The sequence below is a fragment of the Haliaeetus leucocephalus genome, unplaced genomic scaffold (genome assembly GCF_000737465.1).
Source record: "Haliaeetus leucocephalus isolate CR32 unplaced genomic scaffold, Haliaeetus_leucocephalus-4.0 Scaffold763, whole genome shotgun sequence".
Classification (NCBI taxonomy): domain Eukaryota; kingdom Metazoa; phylum Chordata; class Aves; order Accipitriformes; family Accipitridae; genus Haliaeetus; species Haliaeetus leucocephalus.
In genome coordinates, this window is record NW_010973199.1 from 4,870,814 (window position 1) to 4,890,611 (window position 19,798).

Here is a 19,798-nt window from a genome sequence, read left to right on the forward strand (position 1 = left end):
CAGCGGTGCTGTCACGGCGTGTCAGGTGTGTCCTGACCTCCTTGTTCAGGTTTGGCTTCTCAAGAAAATCGGAGGCCAGAGCTTCTGCTGGTAGGTCTCGGGTATCCCGGAGTGCACAGTGGCATCAGGTGACAAGAAATCCGGGTCTGTTGAGGTGGTGGCAATTCTAGGTGGGTTCAGTCTCAGGGATTTATTTGCCGTAGGAGCAGTCCTGGTGAAAGCGTAGTGGCTTTATGCCTCCCAAGTGCCTGGCAGGTTAGGCACCCAAACGCTTTGATGATCTGGGGTTTATAATTGAAGTACGGTGAGTTTTATTGTCATTCTATGGTTCAGGAAACTGAGGTATAGTGTTTGTGGTGTGACTTTTTCTGAATGAGCGAGAGAATCAGATTCTTCTAAATTTAACCCCAAGATAAACCTCCTCTCCTCTGTGTCAGTGTATCAGTAATGTTATATCCTGTAAGGGGCTTCAGATTATTCTTCACTGGCTGTGTACCTGAGTGTGGCTTCATGGTTTCATACAGACTGGTGGGTATCACCTCTGAGCCCTGAGAGTCGCTGGTTTTAGCAGCATTAACCCTTCCTGTTGTTTCTGTGGTGTGTTGTGCAGCGGTGGGACTTGAGCCGGCAGTGGCATCACCAGGTGGAAGAGAAGGTATCCAGGCATTTATTATGCATACTGGGAGAGAAGATTATTGTCATGGCTCCCTAAATACTTGGGCAACAAACCAACTCTAAGCATATAGAAGTACAATTTTGGGGACAGATGCTCTTTGGATAAATGAATGCATGAAAGATGCACTGATCCTCTACTTAAATTATGAATGATCTTGCAATTTTTAAAAAATGTATGATAAATAAATTAATCTTTTCTTTTTAGTTGATGTCCATCAGCATATTAGGTGTTTCGGCTTGGATGAGAGACTACCTGAATAATGTTCTCACTTTAACTGCAGAAACAAGGTAAAGCTTTCCTTAAACCTATTAATCTGTGTGGATGATTGATTGTGGTATATGTCATTCATTCTGTATGGCAAGTTTCCTAATGAGGATTTCTAGAATTAAGAAGCCTTCAGCTGGGCTAATTATTGTTTTGTTGAAAGGTGTATTTTTACCACCATTTCTGGCATCAGTTGAAATTAGAGAAGGGGGAAAGATATGAATTCAGTCTTGTTTTATTCCTGTGCCTTTCTCTTCTGACAGGGATCAATTTTTGGCCCTTTGCCAACATGTAACCATATTATATTACTGTTTAGTTTTGAATACTTTATTCAGTCCAGAGATTTAGGAATGCTGTTAGTTTTATGACAGCAGTGCTTATGAGCCCTAGTGATGGGACAAGGCCTCATTGTGCTACAAACTGTGCAAGTGCAGGATAGGAAGATCGCCTTCACTCCAAAGAGATTTTGTATGATGCGTTACTTTCTGGTACCTGAATAAAACCATGTAGAAGATATTTCTGTGAAATGTGTGAGGTGCTGGAAAGAATGCATCTGCTAATCCACCGTTTTTGTTTTAATGGCTGTATTAGTTTTTCTTCTGTATCATTTTTGTGTGATTATGGGTTTTTTTGATTTATGGTTCTGATTGGTTTTAGGGTGGAGGAGGCTGTCATTTTGACTTACTTTCCTGTGGTCCACCCGGTCATGATTGCAGTCTGCTGTTTCCTCATCATAGTTGGAATGCTGGGCTACTGTGGAACAGTGAAAAGAAATCTGTTGCTCCTTGTCTGGGTATGTTTCATAACCTCTAAAAGCAGCTAACTTCTGCTTTGCTTCAACAGTGTAAGAAAAGTTTTAATCCACAGGCACTAGATAAATACTGATTATTTTTTATTACCATGTTGAATTATGATATCGGTGAGGAATTGTAATTGCAAAGCACACAGTAGGAAAGAATTTATTGCCTAGACTGCATTATGCTGTGACTGAAAGACAAGCAGTGTCTCATTTGCAAAAATCCACTTCATTTAGTAGAGGAGTTGCTGAAGGGAAAAATAACTCACACTCTTAAGTACTAATAATTACAGGAACGTGAGTCTGAGTGCTCTGAAACAAACCCTTATGCTACCCTTTTGACTCTTGGCTGTGCAACAGCTAAATAGCCTAGACTTTGCTTTATTCCCAGAGTTGATTGTGTGTATAAAGTAACAGCATTTGTAGCTGATGAAGGTTAATTCTGAGTGTACTCAGAAGCTTTGCCTTCTCTTACGTGGATGTGGGATTTTGCAGTTGCATTTGGTTGTGAGCAAGTTCAGAAATAAATTCCAAGTACCCAGCTTTTTCCTTTGTTCGGAGGCTACATAACTGAGCCAACAGCGGCTGAAAAGCAATAGTCTCTCCTGCACAAGAGTCTGTGTATAATTTAACTGTGATGAGGCCTCAACTGTCAAGGGACCCAAATGTCTCTTTCTTCGTCTGGAAGTCAGTGAGTTGAGGACAATTAAAAAAAAAAAAAAAAGAAAAATAAACAAAGCCACAAGAAAAAACAAACCCCAAACCAAAAAGCCCATAAAACTTGCACAAATGCTAAAGGTTTGGAGTTTAAAAATATTTAGACCATTGGCAACACTGAGATCAAGGAGTGTCATACCTGTATGCTGTTAGAAGTTTAGCTGGTAGCCCTTTGCAGAGTTGGGCTTTGTCTTTTAACATGAGGATAAGCAGGATTCCAGGCAGTCTGTAAGCCCTAGAGAGTGGGAGCAGTGGGTGTGAAAGAGGTGTCAGACTTGGCTATCCTAATTGGAGTAGGAGGAAGTAGACAGGTAAAATCTTTCAGCTCTTGAGAATATCCAGGAGTCTTACACAAGTAGAGTTGGGCTCCTGCTGTTTTTTCACTGCAGTCTGTGTTGGGTTCTCGCAAACTGTATATGGTTGCATTTTTCATGTGGATCTTTGCAGGCTTAAGTACATGATAGCTGGACCTCACAAATCTTGCACAAAACGACAAAAAAAATAGTGAGAAGTTGGCTGACATTTATGCAACCTTTGCTTTGTTTAATAGGAAATATTCTAACTACAGCTAAAACAGTTGGGAAACTGTACTGGGGTTTTGTATTAAAATGTCTTTTTTATTTGAGAGGGTTGGAGTAAGCTTTATTTGAGACTTCCAGCTGAAGGTCTGCAGCAGAAGTGTTCCTCAATTGCAAGAAGGGCAAATGCTGTTTCCCCTTTTGGATATTTGTTAAGTCAACAGTATAAATATTATTGTTTCAAAGCTATATAGTTAGGAAGAATTCTCATTTAAATCTGAATACTTTATAGTAATATAATAGTCATGCATTTTTTACCTCTAGATCTTAACATTGCAATGTTAAAGTCAATGGGAATAAGTTCTAAGGCAGATATTACTTAGTTATAAGCACTTGCATAAAAATAATGGATTAACGTAATTTCATACCATGCAATTATTTATCTAGTAATCTTTCTTACATACCTTAAAAGGGCTTTGTACATATTTTTGTTTTATATAAATAGTGGAAGTATTAAAAGATGGTAAACTTATAAACCCTTAGTTTTTATGGTAAGGTTGTAAGATTATTTTCATAAAGTGTTTTTTATTTTATAGTCATGATAGTTTTTAATGTGAATTAAAATCAATTAAAAGGCAAAAGAAACTATGTGATGTAGATCAATGCTACATAGTATCTGGAAAAAAAGTTACTGTTTTTTGGTCTAAGCCTTGAAAAATAATCCTAACTAATTAAAAAGAAAATGAAGTTCAAACTGGTTTTGGCCTTCAGTTTATTTAAACTGCCAGTGAAAAGAAGAAATCATTTGTAGCTTTTAATGCCATCTGGAAATAAATTATTTAAAGTGTGTTTAGGCAGTCAAATTATACTAAATCAAAACAAGACATTTCTATCATTTTATGTTGCAATATTTCATTTTCAGGAGCCTGAGAATTTGCTCTTGCTAGCAAACTGATAAGCAAAACTAAATGATATCTTCCTAAGCATGTCATTGTCTTTGATTAATTGTTAAATGAATGCAGTCGCGTTATAGCACAGAAGTGTGCAGACGTTAAGTCAATGCTTCATTCATCAGACTAATCAGAAAAGTGATGGATCAACAAAATGAGCTTTTTTACAATCAGATGAACTAAAAGAAAAAGAACCTTCATGTAAAACATTAACAATATCTTCAGTCGTGCTTTTAATCTTCTTTTTGAAGTACATGAACAGCCATAAATGATGGCATGCAGAGATATTTGGACACAAATCTTGACGTTCCTGGCAGCATGCTAATTGCTAGTGCTAATGTCGTTAATTGAATTGGATTTTTGGAAAAATCTAATAAAGCATAAGGACCACAAAATATATATATTATGGTTTTAGATATTTTTAATACATCTGAATACATAATTATTTTAATTTGTTTTTGAAATTTTATCTTAGCAATTAAATGCTTGAAACCTTCCCATCTTCACATGGGGCATAAGTATAAATTGAACTAATGTTTACTCAGCTTAGTAGTAAGAAAAAATAACACCTCAGTCTTCTGAGGTGCATACTCTGGATTATTTGTAGAACCAGCATTTTAAAGCTATGATCATTTAATTTTAATTGCTTCAGGAATGCATAGTCCTGAAGGCTAGCTGGTGTAAAGAGCCCATGTGTCCCTTAAGTGTCTATAATATAATTTTGTTGTGTGTTGTGAATGACCAGCGTCCTCAATGTAGAAGTGACTGTGATGCCAGCCTAAACTGGAAAATCTGGACTCTTCCAAGTCACTGACTTGAATGTGTAAAAAGTCAAAGGATGAGAAACTAGAGTCTGGGTTTTATGATGCTTGTTACAGTTTTTCAAACCAGGTTCTTTAAATTATTTTTTTTAAATCCAGAACCATCATTTGCCTCTTCTCTTCTGAGGCCCTGTACGTTTTGGATTGTTTTTGAAGTCTGTTGTGCACATAGCCTAACTAAAAAAAAAAAAAACCACCCCCACCCCCCATGGCATATGTTCTTTAAGAATAATAACCTTAAGGGTGTGTGAATTTTTTTGAAGTTCTTTTTTTATTAAAGCAAGAGTAAACTCTTGCTTGACAAGAAGAGCTTCATGAAAATCCCACTGGAAAAATATTTTCCTGGCTGGAGTTTTCATTGCAAATTTCTGGCATTTGTAACTATGAGTTTTCTTTAATTACAGCATTCAGACAGCACAGGATTCAAATTTGTCTGCATATGTTTTAACAAAGGGAAAAACTGTTAGAAATATTTGATAGTCAATAGGGCAAATCCTGTTACTGATTTTTATCATAAAGTTGGAAGAGAAATAAATATTCCTCAGAGCTAAACGTTGTTAGACCCTGTTGGTGTGTGGTCAAACAGCTTGTTAATTCGGTTGTGTCAGAACCTGGTTATAAATTGGAACTTGGCAGACTAAATTGTCTGTTAATTGAGCTGAAAGACAACCAGAATAATCATCATTAAACTAAACCGATCTTTTCTTTAAAAGCAGGCAAATATTTCATAAAGTGAAAAAATGAAATTATACTGTGTTTTGGTTGAAAAGGTAAACTGGACACGTGACAAACCTAAGACGAATGTGGCTGTTCCATGTCAGTAGTTCTCAGCCGGCTAAATGCAGTGTTGGTGAAAGTGGTGAAGTCCATCTGAAGAATGACAGGGAACCGCTGACTGCATCACCACTTGGGCAGATTGTTCTATACCCATACGCCCATTTCCATCCAGGTGGATGCAGAGGTGGTAGGAGGCCATTGAATTTGGACATCTGCTGTGTTGCAAGATATCAATAACTGCGAATGTCTTTCTAGAAGGCACTGTTACTCTGTGTGAAATGTTGACTGCTCTACGGTACCGCAGCACCAACTATTCTGCAGTACTTGTGGCTACAGTTGGCATCAATTAGTAGGCGATTTTTGTGATCATTAATTTTTCTGTCTTTTTTTTTTGTGGCAGCATGTATTTCTGCAATAATGCATAATATAGGTTATTTGTTCTGTAATAATAAATGATATTTGTTCTGACCCATGTGGACTCTTACCACAGTCACAGCTGCTTCAGTACCCTGTACTAACATTTGGCACTGGCATTGTTATTTACCAACCAGAAGTATTTCTTCATTATTTAACTACCAAGCATTGAGAGGGAAGCAATAACTGACAAACATAATTGGTGTAAACCTGTGCAGTTTAGAATTAGACAGGACAGAGGCTGAGTTAATTTTCCTCTTTGGTGCCTTTTATCAGCAGTTTATTTATGAATGTGATGTGAGCAGGAGGAAAACAAAGATGCAGAAGACAGCTTGGCCTGCCTTGTTGAAAGACTGGTTTGAGTGGGTTTTTAATACTGTAGTATAAGTTTGATGAGAAGCCAGTACTGTGCTAAAAGTCAAGTTCAGATAGTCAGTAGGTAAGTAAGGGGCTGGACATTTAGCTTGCATTTTGAAGTGCTGCTTGTTTGATGTTCCACTTGTAAGAGAAAGTATGCTTAAGGTTCACCAATTTTTATTATATCCCAGCAGTTTCAGATATAAGCAACTTTCTCAAGAAAATAAATAGAGCTCCCCCCCCCCCCCATTTTTAACTTTCAATTCAAAGGTGAACTGCTCGAGGAGATGCTGGTACTAATCATTGTTAGACATCTTTTTGCCTTGAAAGGGGGTAGAGGGTAAGCTTCTTTCCTGTTCAGATCAGGATTTTTAAGGTTCAGATTGTTATATCTTGAGATCGGTGTTTGTGATGCCACAGTGTCACCACAGAGCAGAGCTGGGCTTTGCAGGAGCTGATGCACTCTGCAGGGCTCCCAGCGCGGTGGAGTGGACTACACTGGTTCTGGGCTCCAGTGCCAATCTCTCTGTCTGTCTGAGCACGAGGTGTGTTTTGTTGACCTTGTGTTCTCCAGTGTCGATGTACACCGCTGTGTACGTACTTAAAAGACTTTTGAAAAAGGGAGGTGCTTTGAAACAGTGCCTAATTTTCTTAACTAGGAGAGGGAACTTAGAGATGAGAGGTGCAAGTTGCCTTGCCCAGCATTATACGGGTTATTGGGAGGCATTTAGAGAAGAAGGGTGCTGCCTGCTGAATGAACTGCAAGCAAGAGCAGCTGCCTATTTGAGCAGCGTGGAGGGAAGAGGGTTGGGGTGGAGGAGCACGACAGGAATTGAGCTGGTGGGAGTGTCCTGCTCTTCTTGCAAATGCTTGGCTTAAATCCAAATATTTGCTGCGCTCACGGTGATGATCTGCTTCCTTCAGCCCAGCGCTTAGCAGCTGCCTTGAATGCACAGCCGTGTTGTAACAGAGCAGAGGCAGCGCGGTGCTATTTGGCGCAGTTATCCAGCAGCTCAAAGTAACAAGAACTGTCCAGCCCCTTGAGGGCTATTCAGGGAAATGCCTTTGACTTATGACAGCAAGGTTGGACAGTACAGTTATGATGCTGTCCATTGAAAATTTTTTTTTTTTGCGTACTTCTGCAATAGTGAAGAGCCACTTGCTCATCCTTATGGAAAAAGGTACAGTGCTAAATTAAAAGGTAAATACCTGTTGACAGGTGCAGTCATTTTATGGTTCCAGTATGTTTTCAGCATGAAACATGCTGCCTGGAATTCTGTGACACACTTTGCACTGCACGATATACTTTTAGGCTCACCTGATGGGGGTGGCTCTTTGCTTGGTCTTGGGGATGTGTGTCCTGAGTATTCGTTTTACTAGGTGTCACCACGTCTGGCCATATGATCCAAAACTTTTGGAGCAAGACTTGCTCCTTTTGTCTTCCTTGTTCCTGTTTTCCCCCATTCCCACTTGTTACGCTGTTAATATTGCTTCCACCCTCCAAGTTCTCGAAAGTCATTCCTAACTGCAGCAATAGAAGAGACCAAAACGGTACCAGAGCTGAAAAGGGCTCTGGAGTGGTACTCCCTGGTGAACAGAGGGGGGAAGATAGTAATAGAAAGGTTGGTGAAGCGGAATGATAGAAGTGGGTACCAGGAAGCTATTGAAAAGACAGGGACTGGTATGATAGTAGGTTCACGGGACTGGGGTTGTCGAGGCTAGAGAGCTGGGAGTGATGCCAGGATGGGAATAAGGGATGCTGCATCTTCACTGAGAAAAGAAGATGGGAAGCTGCTGATGTAATACGTGGTCTTGCTGCCATGGTGCTTTTTTCCCCTCTGTCCTGCCCAGCTCCTCTTTTCTCGTTGCTCGTTTGCCCAGTTTTTTTTTTCCTCTGCTGAAAGGAGTAGGGAATGGGAGAGTCCCTGACAGCAAGGAAGGAGTAAATGAGTGACCAGATCCACAAAGCCCAGCCAAACCTCCATGTCTTCTCTGAAACGCAGCCCAGACTCACTGGTGGGGCATGCCTTGACACTGTGGTTCAACTGTGTTCTTGTTGTGACAAACTGAGTCTAGAGTGGATGTCCTGTCAGGTAAATGAATCTGTTTTTCTTGCCTAATCTTGCCCTTTTGACTAATTAACCACAGAGACACTCTGCTCTGTGCACAGGGGCTGTGGTATGGGTTTTATATCTAAGAGCACTCCTCCACTCAAAATGGTGAATTGTTTGAAGTGTTTTGGGGAATGCTGAGGCAGAGATATTGTGTGTATCAGCCCCGAATTGGTCTATTTTACAAGGAAAAAGGATTTTCTTGACTAAAGAAGCATTTTTATGGTGTTTAATTTCCTTGGTAGAAAATAAAGAGGGGGTAGAGAGATGAAGGGAGCTGTTTGAAAAATCTGTGTGGAACAGGAAACTTTAGTTTTAGTATAAATCCTATGAAATAAGGGGAGAAGAAGGGCGAAGGGAAAATTGTGAGCCATGAGGAAATTACGGTCTAATGGCTATCTTTACCTATGTCCTGTTCAGTACTTTACCATGACCTTGCAGTGACCCTTATTCCTTGGAGTTCATTGACTTGAGATAATTAAGCCTTGAGCAAATAAATCCTAATAATTGTCTGAAGTGTGCATTTGCTTATTTCCAAAGTAATACCTGTTTACTTCTATAAGCAAAGATTAACCGTTAAAGTAAAAATTTAAAACAGGTCATTAATATCTTACAGAAGAATCGAGGCTGTGAATAAAGTTCTAATTATACATTAAAAAAAATTATACATAAAAAAATTTGTTTAGTTTTTAAAAAAAGCAAAGGGGTCAATCAAAAGAACTTGGACACATACCTTAGAAAAATAAAATGTTCATTGCCATCAATTTTTTTTTTTAATTAGGAAAATTAGTTATAAAGTTTTTGGAAAAAGTGGTAGCTTTTATATAAAACTTGGACTTTGCAAAAGCCCCAGGCTTCAAGATGTTTTGATAAAATTTTGTGATCTGGGAAAACAAATCTAAAATTGTAGAGGTATTTGATCATTTTGCTGTGGAATGCATTTATTTTAAAGAACTGGATGGCATTCAGTAGCTAATGTAAGTTGGTGGTTTCAGCCCATTTCCTTGTTGACTTGTGACTGTGTCTCACAAATTTCTGTGTTGTCAGGCAAGTAAACCAAATTTTAAATTGGAATGACAAATGAACTGTTAATCCCTTCAGGGCAGGGCTGAGGGAGCTGGAGAGGGAGGGAGGAAGGGGGGGCAGGGGAAAGTTTGTGCTGCTGGAGTGGATAAACAGAGGATTTCAGTTTTCCATGCAGCTTGTCTGACTCTATTTAATGAGTGCTTGCTCCATTTTTAAAAAGTAGAGCTGGATTAATCATTAAAATAACCTTGTTAGTTTGTAAACTGTAACAAAAATAAAGGGAACCATAGCTTGTAACTTACTGAGGGAGGAAGGGCTTCCTGCTAGGTTTTGCACAGAAAGAGTCTTGTTCCCGTTGGTGATCCAGCGGTGGTGGTCATCTGATGTTTCTCAGGGTGCAGACAGATGTCTGGATGGCTTGCGTCTCAGAAGAACAGGGCTGACGCGCTCAGGCTGTTAGCCATTGGGAAATGCTATGCATAACCCTCTTAAAATCTTCTGGCATTTGTTTTACATACCATATACTCCAGGCTTTTAGAGATTCCTGTAAGGTTTCATTCTGCAGCTCCCTTACCCTTGGAATCTCCTTCAGCCCCTGCCCTTCCCTCCCAGAGCTTTCCTTGCCTCTCTTGCCATATGGACCACGTTGCCCAAGAAAGTGGTGTGAGCACCAGACAGCAAGTCTGAGGAGGCTGGACTTGCTGATCAGCTACTCTTCATTTGCTCTGACATAAGAGTTGTGGTTTTTCTTGCGTCTGAGGAGGAAAAAAATAAAAAGTTTTATATCTTCTGTCAGAAAAGAAAAATGCTTGGGAAGAGTGGTACAGCTTGAAAAAAGGTGTTTATTAAATGAAATACCGAGCATGTGAATGATGATTCATTAATAAATACACTGATCCTTCAAAGACAGGCACATTTGCTCAAAAATGGAAGGATTTCTGCAGTCTTGTAGACCAGATTCTCCAAAAGCTGCAATGCCTCCCCAAGCTCTCGCTTTTCTTCACCATGTTGCAACTTCTGACTCCAGTCATTAGCTCCTGCCTACCATTGCCGTTTGCTTTCATATACAGAATGCTGTCTTGCTTTCTCACTGTCTGGAAGTGGGCTTAAGAAGTCAGTATTTTGAGTATGTTGTGTTATGGGATATATTTGTCCTCTAGGGATGAATTGGTAGACTGTGAAGTCTTCTAGGATGACAGTAGTTAACTAGGAAGCTGTCAGAAGAGATGAAATAGGGTCCTAATCCCAGTAACAGGAGCATCATGCAACATGCAAACTGAAAGGTTTGAGGGAGAAAAAAGATGAATTAAGCCACTCTTGTGCCTTTCTACTTCTGATGAAATTTGGGTTGCTGCAGAGCCCTGTCTCGGTTCATGTTTTTGCGGATTGCCTAGAGTCTTGCTTCCAAATCACACTTTCAGCCTGGAAACAGAATGATCATACCGTGTTTGGTATGAGCAGGATCAAGAGAGCATGACTGGGAATGTGTTCAGGTCTTCAATTCTCCTTGTGCGGGGGCTAACAGCCCACTGATTTTACAGGTTATAGTAGCTGAATGCTGATGAGGCGTTCCATAGGTCATTGGCAAAAAATTACCAAACCCAGCTGTGGCAGAGCAGAAAAAAACCCCATATGGTATCACTTCAGGAACATACTTGGGTATGCACAGCGTTGTGGTATGGCTACCCTTACCTGCCTGGGCTGCTCAGCACCAGAGGGCCATAGTGACTTGTTGGTCACTGAGTACCCTAAGTCATCAAATTTCTATGAGGGCTCCTGCTCTTAGCTTCATTTCTGGCATAATGCTTTACACCTGAGTTTGGAAGGGCATCCTCAGAGGACAGTCATGTGGGTTTTGTGTCTGTGCCAGTGGGATTATCACGGTGGCTGATAATAGGGCACTGGTTATTCACATTGCCCTGGCTATTGCACTGAAGGAGACTACTGCAGGACCCTAGAGTTTTAACTCTAGTTTTCCTTTGCTAAATGTAATCAGAATTTAGTATTTCCACTGTCAAAAAATCTCTGAAAAATTCTGTGTTCTTGGAATTACTTTGGAGAAGGGCGCTTAAAATGCGGACTGGGGTGGGAAGAGGAGCAAAATTTTTACAAAATCCCTCCATGTACTGTGTTTTCTGAAGTCCCAGTTTTTCCATCCTCCTGTTGCCATGTTAGTAACAAAAGTAGAAGGTTATTTTTCACCAGTTCTTTTCATCTGTTGCCTGAAAAGCATAGACAAATTATATGAAGTGATTAATTGCAGGAATTGTGTGGCATATTCAAGACAAAAAGTCTCTAGAACTATAGTAAGAGTTTTGTATTGCATCTCTGCAAAAAACATAACACATTGTGCTTCATGCTTTATATTCTACCCTGCAATTGCCCACGATTGCAACAAAAAACTCCTGTACTCTTCAGGATAGAAAGCCATGAGGGAGAGATTTTATGGGGAGGCACGTCATGTGTGTGCTCTTTGCCATTACTCTCTGAACAGAATGGAGTTGTTGGAACAAACACCTTTTAAATAAATGCAGAGTATCTTAGATTCAGTAATAGTGGTTTTGTGCTTGCACTTGCTATTTTTATTTGTGTTTGTATCTAAATGGTTGAGATGATCAAGAAAGAAATGTGTTCCTGTAATGTATTGAGTGGTGGTGGTCACTTGCTCAGTTTGGTAGAACAAAGAGAATAGCAAAAAATGTCATAATTAGGATAAATTAATTTTGTAGTTCAGTTTTTAGCCTTAGATGGAGAGATAGGAAGACATTTTGGGCATATGCCAGAGTGTATGTGCTCCATGTGTGAAGCACTGGCATATACGGAGCTTGTACCCTCTTATGGGATGCCACTGTAGTGTGCAGAAATCTTATTTAGACTAAAACTTTTGATCCTATTTAGACAGTCCATACAGATCTTTCTAAAAATAGTTTTGAATTATTTTGATTTTTTTAACGCATATTTGAAAATACCACGTACCTTTCTAGTGCTTTATCAGGTTTTGATAGTCTTTATGCAGATAGCTATCTGAATGGCCATCTGAATTGGCACAAAACCTATTACTTCAATGCTAGTCCCCATTTTTGGTTTCTTTTTTCCCTGTCTTTGATTATTTACTTGATGGTTACCTCCCTTCTGTGGTTGAATTTTATCATGATTGGATTTCCATTCAATATGTCGTATGAATTCCCTGTAGAAGTGGACTTACGGTTGTGTGACTTGCACAAGAACAAGACCTTTCTGGAGGCTGTTAGAAGCTGTAGTGGCTGAGTATGATCTGGTAGTGTCTCTGCACTAGCAGGTAGTATTCATTGTGGTGGGTTTCTGTCCTGCTGATGTGTGGTTTCTGCATTGGAGGTTTCAGGGTAGGATGAGGATGTCGTCTGTGGTTACTTTTACGCCTGTACCACATGAAGAGTGTTCCAGCAGAACAGGATCTGGTGATTACATAGGGAGTATCTTTAATATCTTTCCTTGGCCCTTCATCTCTGTGTCTTTACATCTCTCTGAAAGTGGTTTTCACAGTAATGACTTTGTTTCTGTTCCCACTTCTTTCCTGTCTGGTCTCTTGTACAAGAAAGGACAGGGAACAGCATTCTTCTGGAGTCCCCAGTTCCTTCACCTCTGTTTCAGGACTGATGTGCTGGAAAAGTACAGTTGTGTAAGCCTCCGCAGGCTGTCAGTACTGCAGCTGTGCACTCTGACAATGGAGCCACACACACATACCCATACATCGCTGCAGAAAAAAATCCAGGTGCTTGTGCAACATTCCAGGTATTAGAGGAGATGCTGCTGTTGGAAAGCTACTGCTTTACAGAGCTGCTGCCTGTCTTTCTGCCTGCCTTCCTCCCCTGTGGCCAGTGGTGGTGAGCAAGCTTAATGAAGAGGTTGCAGGACAACCAGCTCCTGCTAACTGGCAACATCCATTTGACACTGCAGGGATGCTGAAGTTTGGGATCTTGGCCACATGCATGTCCATGGCTTAGTGAGGAGCAGTAAATGGCTAGTGCTTTTCAGTGAAACTGACTCCACCGGGTTTCTAGCAGGATGAAGGCACCGCTTCAGTTTTCTGATGATTTTGCATAGACTGACTAGGGAGAGAATGATACTGATTACCAATTGCCTACAAAAGAAAAATGTTAAGTCTGTAGTATTTGCCATGTAAAAGGTCTCTAGTTCTTGAAGTGATCGTGGCTTTGCATTAATTGCTTGTAGTTTTTTTTATTTTATGATAACCTGTAGATATCTTTGCAAAACCACTCACTCGCTTCTGTGCCTTCCCCTATCCTACCCTCCCTGCCAAAAAAAACACCAAAAGAGAAATGAAAAAACAGTAGACTATCTCAGCAATGGCCAAGAGTGCTCCGAGGGAGGTGTGCTGTAGAAGGTAATATAAGTGACCTGCTGGCGCAGTTTTGAGCTTAATGTACAATAGTGCTCCTCAGTGAGTTAATCTCCTGGACAAAGCATAGCCACTCAGCCCGTAGGAAGAAATATTAAGCCTTGCTTCAAAACCAAGTCCCTGCGTCTGGCAAAAAGCAGAAGTGTGTAAATGCAGGAAGATGCATTTAGCATTCAGACTCCTGTGGGAATTTAATTGGGGACAAGGAATAAGCATTGAAGCCAGTAATAATTTCTGTATTTGGAAGATGGAAATTAGGGGTAATAAATTTAAATAATAGTTAGAGGGTTTTTTTCCCCACACAACTTACATAAGAATTATTTGTTTTGCAAACCATTGCATTTAGAGAGAGGTATAATATTCCTCTTCCATAGCAAAGTGAAACTGAAGCTCCTGTGTGCGAGTTTGGTGTGCCTGCAGTTGTTCAGTTCCTAGCATGTGCTTTCATGTGTGTAAATTCTTAGGGTCTTTTCTTGTCTTTTGCCTTATGGACAGAAGATGTGCTTTCTAAGGACAGAAGGCTTGATTCCGCAGTGCCCTGATGTGTCCAGATGTAGCTAGTCAGGAGCGCTGAATTCCTGGCAGACCCGAAGTGGTTTATGAGTGAATTGGGCTAAATAGTTTTCTATCCCAGGCTATATTCAGTAACTGGAGAAAATCTTGGTTTTGGCTTTTCTGTCTCCAACTGCTACCACAAACTTTCTTAACTATACACTGACAAAAATGAGGAAGTTTCAAATGTTAAGGTTGGTGAATGAATGAAATGTTACAAGGAACTGCAAATTTAGAGTTTTCCAGAAAATGCCATACATGCACCACCAGATGTATTGTTTTCACCATGATCAGGGAGTTTGTATAAGATTTGGGGATAGCAGACAGTCCCAGCCTTGTTATTCAATTAGAGTATAAAACCACTGAAATTGACAGCTGGAACTCAAATTCACTTTTCACCAAAATGTTGTTCTCCCTCTCAAAAATGTCGGTATTAGCCATAGTGTCCCTAAACATTTTTTTTTGTATGAATTAGAAGAGCTAAAGCTTGTGGCATTCTTTCCTCCTTTCGAAATGAATACATTGCAAAGTAAATTTCCACGGTTTTTTAAGAACGCTTTGCATAACTTGCAGGCACTACAGTGATAGTGGATACATTGTCTAGAAGCTCATGAATTTATTTTTTAGCGAAAGCATCATTGTTCTTACAAGGTACGACTCATTTTTTCCTCTTTTGGACCTTTGGAGGATGAATGTATTGGTTATTGGAGGCCTATACTGGACCTCTGTGTGTGCTTACAATGTTGATTTGTAAGGATATGGGATGTGTTGTTCAGCTATAATGACTGTGAAGATGCAAGTAACGTGGTGAAGACTAGTAAAACAGGACCTCTTCTTTCAACACCATCTTTATTGAACAGACCTTTGCAGGGGGAGGGTATGAGTACAGGTTTCTCTTGAAAATTCACATGAGTATTTTTACATGCATATTTTTAATTTGGCTATTTGCATCTACAAATGTAATTTGGGGAGTTAGATTTGATCAGCAAGTAGAAGTTAAGGCAAGACAGTGTTCAGTAGCTGCTAAGGTATCTGTGAATTCCACAGTTCCAGACTTGGTGAATGAAAAAGGTGCTGTGTAGTTGACTGCTAAATCCTAACAGTTGTGGATTTATATTCTCTATTTTAAATAATATGGCTTATTGACCCTTTAATAGAAAAAAAAATTTCACTTACCCTCAGTATGTGTTTTGTGTCTTTTATACCTGTCCTAAATAGATTCCAGAATGAAATGACTAAGTTAGAAGCCTTTTGGCATGTATCCTACTAATGGAATTATGTATTTATTCTATTTTATATTGTGATGGTGCTTTGATTTCCAAATAAAATTAAAATCCATGAAGACTCTAACTTTAAGTCTTGTGTACTGAGAACAAGGGGGAGCTCAGTCCATTGACATGGAAGGAAGTTTGGAGTCGCCAATGAAGGGAACTATACTTCTGCTTTAAATAAAATATAAATGGGTTACTTTTAATAGAGAACACCAGTTAAAGCAGTCTTAATTTCCATGCAGCTTTATCCTGCAGTTCAGAAAGGGTTTGTTGACACTATACAGAAGATAGTCCTACTCTTTTTCATTGCAGCAGCAAGCTTTTTCTTAACTAAGACCTGTACAGCTTCTTCGTTTATACAAGTATTTTCTATTTTTAAATAGTTAAAGGGTTAGATCTTGTAATAGACAAAGATATTTCAATCTATCTCAATAAATATTGGTACATTTATGCCTGACCTCAAATATCTAAATTACTTTGATAAGAAGATAGCTTTCAAGAACCTTATTTGCTTCCGTCTTGTCAATTTTCTCTTTTTTATTCTTTTTCTTTTTTTCTTCCCCCTTTTCACTCTTAGCATGATTTGGATATGTTGCTTAAATGGAAACCCCCGGAAAAAACCCCCCCCCCCCCCCCGCCACGTATATGAGGGAAAAAAGATTGTCCTCTTTGCAACTGTTTTAGCATAATGTGTCATGAGAGCCTTGTACTCTTGGGCAACAAGGAAGTTAATTTATTTTCCCGATGTAATGTTCATATGCGCTGTGTTACGTTAGTAAGAAATGTCACATGATGTAAACTTTTAGAAAGTTTGCTGCATGAATCTTTCATATTTTGGTTACAGAAATGTATTTCAGATTCCGTGTCTTAAATCATGTGAAATGTTAATAATGTTTTGAGATGTCCTTTAATATTGTTAAGTCTTTTTTTCAAAGTTAACCTGAATATCAAAAATAATTAAGACCATTCTGTTTTCTGCAGTACTTTGGAAGTTTGCTTGTAATATTCTGTGTTGAACTGGCCTGTGGTGTTTGGACCTACGAGCAGGAAATAACGGTGAGTCAGAAAAGGAGGCTGCATTTTTTCAACAGAAGAAAGCAAAGATTTCCATTAGCTAGCTGTTTTCTAATTCCTGTAGTGTTTATCTTTGTTCATTATTCCAACGGTCTAATTTCAAGTGACTGCCTTTTTTTTTTTTTTAAACAGAATTCTTCTGGGAAAGCTTGTCTGTCTGGAAGGTTGTATCTGGGTTTCTCCCACCCCCTCCATATTTGAGAGCCAAATCCTGCAGCCCCTGATTTAAGGACTTCATTTTTTGTTAATTCTTGCTTAGGCAGGTTCTCATTGAAGTCAGTGGAAGTTTTGAGGATAAAGTATGAACTTCAGGCTTAAGATAGGCTATTTTGAGAGAGGGGATGTGAGAATTTGAAGGGATTTTGCCCCAAAAGCTCCTCATGTTTTAAAGAGCTATAGCTGAGTGTACCACATTGTAAACAGACAGTGTGTTCTTTCAATAGAGGACTTGCTGTATGGCAAAATCTGCACGCTGCCATTCCATGAGCTATAAATGCCAGTTTTAAGCAAAACATGTCTTAGCTATAAAACACTAATGTGTAAACTTTTGAAGAGGTTTTATCTTTGTCTAGTTTTTATCGCTGTACCAACCTTTAATTTTCAAACTGAAGACTTGTAACCATCATGCAAGATAATGAGTAAGTGTTGAGCAGAAATGAAACTGAAACGTTGCTCTGCTGGCTGCTCCATCCTTACGTCTTGTACTCAGTCTGGTACATTTTTATGAATAGAGGGACAAATATTTTCTCTGAGCTGCCAAGATATGCCCAATATACTGGTCTTTCCAACAGTGAGTAGCAATTACATTTCTATAAGATGGGAGGGAGCCTTCTTGATATTTACATGGTACTGGGACCAAAGGAATATCTGGCAGATTTGAAGCCTGAAGTTATGTGACAGCACTTTGCATCAGCATTCATTCCCTTGTGGTACAGATTCCGGAGGGGTGTTCTAATATAACAGCGATTAAGGCTATCCCTTTACTTTAAATGTCATCTTACGTTGATGCATTTTAAAATGGGGAACGCAGACAAGAGGCATGCTTCATCCTATGGGCACAGCTTCCCTTTGCAGGGGTTTTGCCAAGGATGACAGTCATAACTGTCATCCGTCTTTCCACAGAAATCTTGTCAGTGGAAGCTGTCTGGAATAACATAGCCTTCAGTGCACTGGTACATGCCTTTTCCAGCCTTCACTATTCAGTTAGAGAACCTGAAGTTATGGTGTGTTTTAGTGTGACCCCGAAACTTTGTTAGCTGCTATGCTACTGAGACCTAAACCTGGGACATTTTGATAAAAGCCGACATAGGCCTACCATATGTCAAGGCACTGGTGATGCTGCTTCCGTCCAGGGAAAAAAAAAAAAAAAAAAGGCTGTCCCTGCACCCCTTTGCCAGAAGAAGCAGCACTGAGCTCCATGTCAGGACCTTCTGCAGTGGGTCACAGTGAACTCAGATACTCCACGCTCCTCTGGTTCTTCGTCTTTCTCCCAGGAGTTCGATTGTATGAACATGAGCATGCAAACAGTACAGAAGAAAAATCTCTTCAGCAATTGCTTTTCTTTTTTTGTCTTCTGTCTTCTTCTCTCCCTTTATACATTTTTTTTTTTTTAATTTGTCATCCCCTGAAATACTGGGTTTTTTTGTTTTCCCTTTCCATCCAATTTCCTCTTCTTATTCCCTTTGTCCTAACACTACTGCTCTTCGTGTGATGAGGTTGGCCAGACTCACGTTTCTTGCTGCTGAGACCCTTAGGGAATGGGGAAGTCTGAAACAGCACAGTTGTTTTTCAGCAGTTCTTTCATATCTGTGCAGGTCACTTCCCTAGAGCATGCTTTCTCCTACTCTACTTGATAAAGATAAGACGACTCCCTCTTATACCCATGGGGGTGACTTGATGTCATGTCGGTTTCAGCGTAGCATGAAATCACACAAGCCCCTGTTGGGTTTCAGAGAATCGGCTGGCATTAGTGTATGTGGGTGGGAGATGTTGTCAAAAATGTCAGTGAGGCGTAACTGCCTCTGCTGATCCAATATGGGCTTTCCTTGGCATGTGGACAAGTGGCTCTAAGCATCCTTGTATAAACAATTTTCCTTCCAGCTCATGATAGCTCTCAGCGTGAAGTGTGCCTCATGACTAATTTATTCCACCCACAAGATTGAAAAGCCAGTGTGGGTTCTCTGCTTACTTGGGCATTGGTCAAGCCTTGATACTTATTAGAAAAATAATAATAAGTAGATCTCAACAGCAAACTGAGCTTTACAGAACTTACGCTTAAATCAAACCAGCATCTCTAGTTTTTATTTGTCTACACACTACAGAGAAGTGTGGATGTATAGTGCATAGAGACATATGCATCTCAATGTGCACTACTACGTGCATGAGCTGATGGGAAGCTATTTCATAGTCCTTCGTTTGACATGTTGGCATTCTCGGAGCAGTCAAACACACAGACTCTGATATCCCTCCTTAGCTCCAGAATTCAAATTGCCTTCCTACATTGGGGTTTAGGTTGTTTTGCCTTGCTCTTAATTTCCTTCTCTCACGTCGTGATTTTTTTTTTAACTCTGCCTTCCATTGTTTTCATAAAGAAGTTGGGTGCCTTGGACTGTATTCAACTCAAATAAGATAATAAAAAAATAGTCTAGCAAATATGAGCTTAATTGCAGCGATATCAAGTATTATCCAAAGAAAGCAGAGTGCTAACTCCCAACGCAGTAGAAAGAGAAATGCATTGAGTACGAAACCAAATTATTTTATTATAGTGAGCAGTGTAAGTGTTTGAAATATTCTGTGATGTTGTTTTTAAGTATTTTTAGTACTCTGCTGCTAACATATTTTTCATGTGGACAATTGTGAGTTCAGTGCTTTATAGCTTAAGTAAAAATTCTGCTAAGTGAAAGGTGTGTTAAAGTTCTGGGATATTATTAATATATTCATGATATATGAAGCTTTACCACGGTGTCAAAAATGTAGTATAACTTGGTAGTAAAGAAACACTATCAAATGTTCTTGTGCAGGTTACAGGGTCAGTCAGGCAGTGATTGTCCCTATATTTTTGTAGAGCATCTAGCA

General features: G+C 39.5%; 1 protein-coding gene across 1 annotated transcript in view; it reads left to right on the plus strand.

The window, feature by feature from the left end:
- Window positions 1–883: 883 nt before the first annotated feature.
- Window positions 884–19,798, plus strand: part of TSPAN12 (tetraspanin 12) — a 30,811-nt gene continuing 11,896 nt past the window's right edge. Inside the window, exons 1-3 of the mRNA XM_010581314.1 lie at window positions 884–963; window positions 1,598–1,733; window positions 16,631–16,705. Of these exons, the coding sequence (XP_010579616.1) occupies window positions 884–963; window positions 1,598–1,733; window positions 16,631–16,705 (291 nt within the window). The remainder of the gene's footprint in view (window positions 964–1,597; window positions 1,734–16,630; window positions 16,706–19,798) is intronic.